Source organism: Lagopus leucura, unplaced genomic scaffold (assembly GCF_019238085.1).
Source record: "Lagopus leucura isolate 7727_CA_CO unplaced genomic scaffold, USGS_WTPT01 Super-Scaffold_100034, whole genome shotgun sequence".
Lineage (NCBI taxonomy): Eukaryota > Metazoa > Chordata > Aves > Galliformes > Phasianidae > Lagopus > Lagopus leucura.
In genome coordinates this window covers 5,195,587-5,205,012 of record NW_024962283.1, presented here as the reverse complement: position 1 = coordinate 5,205,012, position 9,426 = coordinate 5,195,587, and the positions used below count along the sequence as shown (strand labels likewise).

Below are 9,426 nucleotides of genomic sequence, written 5' to 3'. Positions count from 1 at the left end.
GCCCCGGCGCGGCCGCCCGGCCGAGGCGCGGGGCGCTGCGGGCCCGTTAGGGGCGATCCGGGCACGGGGCCGCGGCCATGGGTGCCTCCGCCTGGCCCTGCCTGCTGCTGTGCGTCGGGGCCGCGGCCTTGAGCATCGGTCCGGCCCCGCCGAGCATCCGCTTGCCACTGCGGGGAGGATCGGCCCCGCCGCCGGGCGCCAGGGCGAGGAGAGCGCCGGAGGAGGCGGAGAGGAAGAGCGCCTTCGTGGAGATGATCGATAACTTGCGGGGCAAGTCCGGGCAGGGCTACTATGTGGAGATGACGGTGGGCAGCCCCCCGCAGAAGGTGAGGGAGAGGCGCGGGGCTGCGGGGCCGCACCGCCACGACCCATCCTGGTGGCTCTGGGGGTCCGCGGGTGTCGGCACGGTGTGTGGGTGCGTGCCATGCATAGCAGCAGCGGGACGGTCAGCCCAGCGGGACCTTGAGGGCCTCCTGAAATGCGTGGAGGTCTGGATTCGTTCGAGCACAGGGCCGGGATCCTGTGCTGCTGCCGCCCACGGTGTAGGTTGGCTCTGCCAAAACTCTGCTGTGCCCACGGTGGTTCTGAAATAGCAGCTGGGCTTTGCTATGTGCACCTCCAGCGTGATCTGCCTTCTTCCTCGGGTGCCTGGTGGGTATTGCACGGGTGGTGCACTGGGTAGAGAAGCCAAAGGGGAGAAGAGAAGCACAGCAAGGGGGTTCCTACAACTGCCTTTGCTCACAATCGACAAAATGTTGCTTGTGGGAGTGGTCTGATAGTGACAGGACAAGGGAGAATGGCTTTAAGCTAAAAGAGGGGAGATGTGGGTGAGCTGTGAGGAAGCAATCCTTTGGTCAGGGCGGTGAGGCGCTGCCGCTGCTGCCCAGAGAGCTGTGGGTGCCCCATCCCTGCAGGCACTCAAGGCCAGGTGGGATGGGGCCCTGGGCAGCCTGAGCTGGTGGGGGGCAGCCCTGCCCATGGCCGGGGGTGGCACTGGGTGGGCTTTGAGCTCCCCTCCAACCTGAGCCATTCTATGGCTCTACAGATTGTGTGTCTTGAGGTGGCTTTGTGTCAATTTGTGTGTGTTTAGGATGTATTTTTCTGTTCAGGCAGGGTATGTTTATGGGGAAAGGAAAAAAAAAAGGAGATTATTTCTAAAATCTAGCTCTAAATGTGATTTCATCATCCAGCCCTGCTGGAGCTTTTGCTTGGAACATGCCATGTGTCACAGCTGCCAAATAATTTCAGTGAGAACCACCTGTTTCCAGGCACTCGTGGATTTCTGAAGCTGTCACCCTTTTGGGAAGCATCTTCCAGCCTTGGAGTGCTTCCAAGTGTGGATGCAGTGTGTGCATATGCATGCGTATGTGCATGTTTGTGTGCCGGAGCAAAATCCCTCCAGGCATTTTAATGGAATTAAAAGATTCACATGAAAGGCTAAGTTGATGCATACACAGGAAACTGGGGAGCGTGGCGGGTGTTTATCTGGGAGGATGCGTGCATCCTCTTCAGAGGTACACATGCAGCCCAACGTGGTCTCACTGCCAGCCCCTCGCTCTCCTTGGCTTTCACCTTCTTTGTTGTGCTGTGCTTGAATTTTGGCTGTGAGCTGGGCTGCACTGCGCAGTCACTACCAACAATTAATCGCTCTCGCACCCCCCCGGCTCTCAGCGCGCCTGTGCCACCAGCGCTGATTCACCCGGACAGCAGGAGGAGGTGGGAGCAGAGCAGCCCGAGCCAGCGCTCTGGGACAGATGGCAGAGGCTCGGTGCCACCGCTGTGTGCTTGTCCCCCTGCGACCCCACAAGCGTGCTGCCAGCCCCGCTCTCGTGTGCAGTGTGGAGGCAGTGCTTCTGCCAAGCGCCCAGAGGGGCTGTCACATCCAGGGAGCTGCAGACGGGCTTCAGAAAGCATCCCTGCCATTCATGTCCCAGCCTCACCGCTGCATGTGTCGTGTCCTGCCCTGAGACAAGGGCTGGGCTGCGCCTGGAGGAAGTGGGGCCAATGCACGTGGCAGCAAACTCGAGGCAGCAGAGCGTAGCCTGCAGGGCAGAAACCCCACCCCTGCCTCCCACTGTCACCAGTGCAAAACGCTGCACATGCCACACAAGGAAGAGCCCAGTAGGCAGTTCTGGGACTGTCTGAACGTCCAAGGGCTTGGTGCAGGTCCTGGGCAGCTGCAGGTTTCCTCATCTTCCTAACATGGTTGCTCTTGACAACGTGGCCTCCAGAGCGAGCCTCCTCCCCGCTGCCTGTGTCCTCTCCCTGCAGAGTCAGCTCAGCAGGTATCTCCCCAGAGAAAGCAGTCCTCACCAGGTACCCTGGAGATCAGCAGCAAGGCTGTGTGCAGCAGATGGCTAATGAACGCTCCAGCAGCCACCTTGGGAATGGCAGGGCTGTGGTTGCCCGGGGAAGGCTCTGAGTGCCCCTCTGAGCAAGGCGTGCAGCGGGGTGAGCGTGCTGCTCCACTTCCTACCTGGAGCTGAAATCTCCTTGGCAAAAAGCCTGCCTGTGTCACAGTGTGGAGGATGCAGGACAGCCACCAGGGTCGGTGCAGGAGAGCTGGGCACCGAGGTGGGCCAGGGCAGTGGTTGCCGAGTTTGTGCTGTGTGCAGGGGAGCCGTTGCCCGTAGTTCACTGAAGAAATTCTGCAGGTGGTAGCCAAGCACCAGTGCGATTAGCACAAGCGCATTAGCTTCCTTCCTTCCCGAATCCACAGCTTAAGGCCCACAGCCCTGGTGGATCACTTGTATGGGTGAGCAGCCCTATGGCTGCACAGCCCTCTGCAACCAGCGGTGTCCTGCCAGGCCCGGCTCCAGCAGGGCAGAGGGGCCACAAGCAGAGCTTGGCCAGTGGCGGGACAGGGCTGGCCCACTCCTAGCCCAGCTGGTGGGTGCTTGCCAAGCTCTGCCTGCAAGCTGCTAATCCAGGGCAAGGCAGAAATGAATCGGGAGCGGAGCTCAGCACACGGATGGCTGATTAGCGGACGCAGCAATCCACAGCGGCTTGTGTACCATCAGTCCTTCCCACCAGCAAATTAGATTTCCTGGCAAGGGGGACCTGGAGACCTTGCCTTGCTGCTGCTCTCTCCCACACCGGTTGCAGGGGGCTGAGGTCATACCGTGCTGAGCAGGGCAGGAGAGCTCATGCTGTGTTTGCACAGTGCCAGATGATGTTTGCTTTTTGTGCAACAGCCTGATGTTGCTGACTCCTGCTCCACCGTCCCATCCTCTCTTGCACAACTGCCCTGAGCCATCCTTGTGCACAGCATCAGCAGGCCCCTGCAGCTGCTGGGCTACAGCCTCCCTGCCCTACCCCTGGCTGCCCCATTGCTGCTCCCACAGTCCCACAAGCATGGCTGGCGCACAGCCCTAGCCAGAAGGGCAGAACTAGGCTTGCTGCTGAGATGAGGACCCAGAGCTGTGGGTCACAGGAGCACACAGCACAGCAGCCACCATGCAGAAAACACAGGGAAAAAGAAAGCATCACTTGCCTGCAATGCCACACAGACTTGGGTGCACAGTGCAGCCTGAGTTCTACTGCAGTCACAAACCTTCCTTGTCTCTTCCTTCTCCAGCTCAATATCCTGGTGGACACTGGGAGCAGTAATTTTGCTGTGGGAGCTGCACCTCACCCCTTTCTTCGGAGATACTACCAGCGGCAGCTGTGAGTTCTGTGGGGACAGGCGCTGGGGGAAAACAGCACAGCCACTGGTCCTTGTGCCTGTGGCTCACCTCCAGTGATGGTGTGGTCTGTCTTGCACTGGGTCTGGCCGCACATGGCCCTAAGTCCTGGGCTGGCACAGGTAATGCTGCTCAGCCTCAGGTAGATCTGGATGGCCCCTTCTTGTGCCTATAGAAGCAGGGGAGCCCTCAGCTGCCAGTCCACCATCCCACAACATTTAAGCAGCCCATATCTGTGCTGCTGGCTGTTTTGCATAGCATACAACAGCTACAGTTATCCCGTGTGCCCTATTACTGCCTCACCCCAGGCTGCAAGGCACTGTCCTTGTGCTTCCCTGACCCTCTGTGGACTCTCCAACAGCTACACGGGCAGAGAAATGTAGTGTCCTCACACAGCCATGCTGACCCACAGCTGGGCAGGGCTGTGCACATGTAATGCTTGGTTATTATGCATGTGCTCTGTTTGTCACTGTCTCCTCTGCAGTGGTTTTACTCTCTTTGACGCCATTCCAGGTCCAGCACCTACCGTGACCTGCGGAAGGGTGTGTATGTGCCCTACACCCAGGGCAAGTGGGAAGGGGAGCTGGGCACTGACCTTGTCACTATCCCCCATGGCCCCAACGTCACTGTCAGAGCCAACATTGCTGCCATCACGGAGTCAGACAAATTCTTCATCAACGGCTCCAACTGGGAAGGGATCCTGGGGCTGGCCTATGCAGAGATTGCCCGGGTGAGTCCTGATTGTAGCCGGGGGCCTACATCTGCCTGTACTGCATCTGGCTTCTCAGCAAACATAGGCATCGTGTCCCAGCACAACACACCTTGCTCAAGGGGTAGGGGTTACATTTCCTCTCTCCATAGCTCCACACAGTCCCAGTGGGCCCAAATAGGCTGTGCATTTGCACTGCTGACCTTGAGCCCTACCTCAACAGTGTACAGAGCCAGGATTCTTGTGGCACAGAGGGGACACCTGGGTGTCCTCCACTGACACGTCCCTGTCCTGCCTCTGCTTTTCTCCAGCCTGATGACAGCTTGGAGCCCTTTTTTGATTCGCTGGTGAAGCAGACCCAGGTGCCCAACATCTTCTCCCTCCAGCTTTGTGGAGCAGGCTTCTCATCCAATGAAACGGAGACCTTGGCATCAGTGGGAGGCAGCATGGTGAGTGCTCTGGAGAAAGAGCTGGTGTGGCAGTTGGAAGCTGGGGATTCTCCACGTGGTTTGGGTGTTCCCATGGGCAGAGATGGCCATACAAAATGTGCCATGGCTGGAGATGCGGTATCAGACACCTTTCTGTTCCCATTGCAGATCATTGGTGGCATCGACCGCTCGCTGTACGTGGGTGACATCTGGTACACACCCATCCGGAAGGAGTGGTACTACGAGGTCATCATTGTCAAGCTGGAGGTCAATGGGCAGGACCTGAACATGGACTGCAAAGAGGTGACAGGGGCCCCAGGGGGAGCTGCCCTGCAAGGGGTTTGCTTTGTTGCTGAAGGCATCTGTCCTTTGGTTACGGATAAAATCACTGAGTGCAGCGAATGCTGCAGGCCCTGGTGCCTGGGGATTCAGTGCCTGGTTGGTGAAGGAGGCTGAGGGCACCAGGCAGCATGGCCAAGGGTGAAGCTGAGATGAGTGTGAGCTTTGAGTCCATCACGATAGAAAGAAGGGGATGGGCTCAGCCTCAGTAGCTGTGCAGGGGGAGCCAGAGCAGTCAGATGCTGGCATGGAGGGGAGCAGGGCTGGGATACCCCCTGGGTCATTCTTCCTCTCGCTGTCTGCAGTACAACTATGACAAGAGTATCGTGGACAGCGGCACCACCAACCTCAGGCTGCCGAAGAAGGTGTTTGAGGCTGCAGTGAAATCCATCAAAACAGCTTCTTCGGTCAGTGTGGCCCTTAAAACTCATCCATCCATCCCCCCCTTCTGTGGGCACATCCCCAGTGCCAGTGGAGGGCTGTGGGCAGGGTGACTGCCTGTCACCAGCCTGAGCATCTCTGCTCCCTGCCCACACAGACCCCTCACCTCTCCTTTCCCTCTGGCAGACGGAGAAGTTCCCAGACGGCTTCTGGCTGGGGGAGCAGCTGGTTTGCTGGCAGGTCGGCACCACCCCCTGGCACATCTTCCCTGTTCTGTCCCTCTACCTGATGGGAGAGGCCACCAACCAGTCCTTCCGGATCACCATCCTTCCCCAGGTGAGCGTTGGCCAGGCCAGACCCTGCCCAGCACCGAGCAGGAGGCAGTCTGGGGCAGAGCTGACAGCTCTTCTCTCCCTGCAGCAATACCTGCGCCCAGTGGAGGATGTGGCCACCTCTCAGGATGACTGCTACAAGTTCGCCATCTCTCAGTCCTCCACAGGCACTGTCATGGGCGCTGTCATCATGGAAGGTTTCTACGTGGTCTTTGACCGTGCCCGCAAGCGCATTGGCTTTGCTGTCAGTGCCTGCCACGGTAAGGAAGAGAAGCAAGGCAAGAGGGAGAGAAGGCAGGGGCTGCAGGGAAGAGGTGTGAATGTGCAGTGGTATCTCAGTGACCAGACGCTCGCCTTTTACCTGCCCACAGTGCACGACGAGTTTCGGACAGCCGCAGTGGAGGGGCCCTACCTGCACTCCAACATGGAGGACTGCGGCTACAACATCCCACAGACGGATGAGTCCACCTTGATGACCATTGCTTATGTCATGGCAGCCATCTGCGCCCTGTTCATGCTGCCTCTCTGCCTCATGGTGTTCCAGTGGCGCTGCTTCCACTGCCTGCGACGGGACCACGATGACTTTGCTGATGACATATCTTTGCTGAAGTGACACCGGAGCGTGGGGGCAGCCCCGGGACAGCAGGTGAGGCAGCAGGGCGAGGAGAGGTAGGTCCTTTCATTGGAGGTTAGAGCATGGAGACTGGACATCAGCGTAGGGTGCTCACACAGTCAGCCCAGGCCCTCCTGGCTGCAGGGACCCAGTGCCCTTTGAGTTAATGGGCCAGGAGCAACCCAGTACCAGGAGCAGAATGCCAGCACTGAGGCTCGAGTCCTAGGCTTGAGTCCTGGGTCACCATCACCCAGAGCAGCATTTGCATAGCAGGAAGGAGAGGCAACACCAGCACTGGGGAGCAGGTGGAGATCAGGTCCCAGCAGCAGGTTAGGATCCCCCTCTGTGCTCCAAAGGCATTGCCCTGGTTCTGACACCAGCCACCCCTTGCTGACCTACAGCAAAACTTCAATGTGTACTTGCAGCCTGTCAGGCAGCAGCATGTGCAAGGGCAGCTTGGGGAGCCTCAGGCCTCAGCTGCTTTTGTCTAGGATCCTCAGATGTAGCTTGGCTGCTACTGGGTGACAGCACAGCAACCCTGTTTCACCTGTAGCCTCTGGAAGGACTGGGTGCAAGTGTCTGCTCTGGCACAAAAATGAGCTGAGCTTTCCCTAGCTGTCCTGCCAAGACTTTCCAAACTGATGAGCCATCACCCCATTTCTGTTCCCCTCCCTCCCCCAGTGCTGCATCTGCCCTTCTCAGCCTGCACTGTAGGGAAGCTGCTGGCATAGGCTCTCTGTGTAGTGATCTGTGCGTGTGTCATGTGCGCTGTAGCTGTGCCTGCCCCACGCAGCTCCCCTCCCCATGACACCTGTGAGCTGGACTCCAGAGAGTGCATCTCCAGAGCCACTGCCCCCAGGCCTGGGCCTGTAGAAAACACCACACAGTGCCAGCCTGAAGCTGCCCTGGAGTGAGAGAAGGCAGAAGTTGGGGGACAGCTGCTCCCACCCTCCTGCTCCCCTGTACAGTGCACACTCTAACGTGCTGTGGCATTTCCCCTGTCCTCCCGACCTGCCCTTCCATTGCTGCCAGCCCCAGACCTCTCTGCGCCCACCCTGCCTCGCTGCCCCCCAGGACAGGCAGCCATCCTCTCCTGACTCCATTTTTTGACCACCACGTCCCCTTGGGGGACAGGGAACTGCCTCACCTGCGTCCCAGATCCACAGTGTTTGCTGCGTAGAAGCTGCTGGCTGCCACCCTCCAGCCCTGGGGACAACAGCCTCTGCTCCAGGACACGGGGTTCTCTTCCCTGCGCTTCACGGCCCCTCAGACTGAACGGGAACAAAGGAAGGAGCTTCCCTACAGCCTGGAACAAGCAGAAACCGCGTGCCAGGAGAGAACTTGCCCGTTCCCCAGCCTGTCGCCTGTTTGAAAGCCATAGGGGAGCCAGCGCCGGCTCGGCGGCCCCACCTGCAGCTGCTGCCTCGCCTTAGCAGCCAGCGCACCCGGCTGCAGACACGCTCGGACCTGGGCTCCTGCCCCCAAGGCAAGAGACGCCCTGGCAGCACTGGGGAAGAGAGGTGTCTGTGGGAACTGCAGCATTTCTTGTTTTTCTAAACACATGGTTGTATTTATTGTTTTGTTGGGTTTTTTTACAATGCAACTCACTGTTAGTACAGCTGCGCAGAATCAGTGTGTATATAGCAGGTCCCTGCACACAGGTGTACAAATAATGGTCTGCTCCTCACCTGTACAATATATACATATAGATCTATTTTTAATTCTAGCTCCAAAAGCCACTGTTCCAAACCCAATAGTAGGGGGTTTTATCCTGTTTCGTTGTGTTGTTTTTTTAAATATTTTTAGCCCTCTGCTCAGTCCTAGGGCCTTGGCCAGCACCCCAGCCCAGGGCTTGCTCAGCAGCAGCATGCCTGGATGGAAGCACTTTATGGATCGTGGGGTGACCTGGAGTTGGTGTCAGAGGAGGCATTGCGTGTCAGGGACCCGGTGACAATGATGGAGGGATGCAGGCAGAGGGCACAGCTGGATCACACAGCCGTGGTTCACAGACCAAAAGGACACGGGTCAGAGGAGGCGGTTTTGCCCTCACTTTGTTCATACAGCAAAGGGAAGATGCCATGGTGTGTAAGAGCAACCTTTCCCTGTCCAACCTACTCCCCTGCATCACAGCTCACCCTGCCACAGGAGGAGGGTGCCACTGTGGTTGCCTCCCATCCCCAGAGCACGTGCTCTTGAGCTTGCTGACAATTGATAATGCTCTGTTTCCTTAATTCTCTGCCTCAGACTTGGACGTGAAAGTGCTTTGTTCTGAACACTGAGCTTCACTAATGAAAAAGGCAGCGTTCCTCCACAGGTGAAAATCAGAGCTACCTGCAGTGCTAGGGCCTGGGCGAAGGCACCGGTTCAGGTGGATACTGGCTGGAGCACTACAAGCCTCCAGCGACCACTAACATAAAGCTCATTAACAAAATCCTGCAGTTAAAGATTGCTTTGGGAAAGATGTGAGGGAGGGAGGCAGGAGGAAACACAGGGTAGGAGATCAGAAGAGAGGCAAGCAATCACAGCACCAGGCAATGCCCCGCCAGCCCATCACACACACCCCTGCACCATTCCACTTACCTACTGTATTGGGAAACAGCATCCAGCTCCCGTGCTGTGCTCCAAAACTCATCCAGCAATTCAACTCCAGTGCAAGGTTATGCAATTGCAGAGTGCACACAGACCTCCACACCCTCGTGCCTGCCCAGGACCCTCCCCAGGATCCCAGAGACTCTGTTGTGGACCACTGCCTTAAAACATGCTGACAAGCGTGTGTGTGTGTGCATGTAGAAAGACTCAGACTGTGGCCAAATTCAGGCACGCCGTACCCTGGCAGCACTTGCACTGACCAACCCCAAAGCAAAGGTGCTTCTAGCAGTGCTGAATTTGTGCCACAGGCTGCAAAAAAAGAAAAAAAAAAAAAAAAAAAAAAAAAAAAAAA

At 57.7% G+C, this 9,426-nt stretch overlaps 1 protein-coding gene across 1 annotated transcript; it reads left to right on the top strand.

Annotated features, from left to right (window-relative positions):
- Window positions 1–77: 77 nt before the first annotated feature.
- On the top strand, window positions 78–9,426 carry BACE1 (beta-secretase 1). Its single transcript, XM_042882550.1, has 9 exons — window positions 78–326; window positions 3,578–3,666; window positions 4,197–4,413; window positions 4,704–4,841; window positions 4,989–5,123; window positions 5,465–5,566; window positions 5,727–5,876; window positions 5,961–6,132; window positions 6,244–9,426. The coding sequence occupies exons 1-9, from the start codon at window positions 78–80 to the stop codon at window positions 6,483–6,485; spliced, it is 1,494 nt and encodes a 497-aa protein (XP_042738484.1). The 3' UTR covers window positions 6,486–9,426.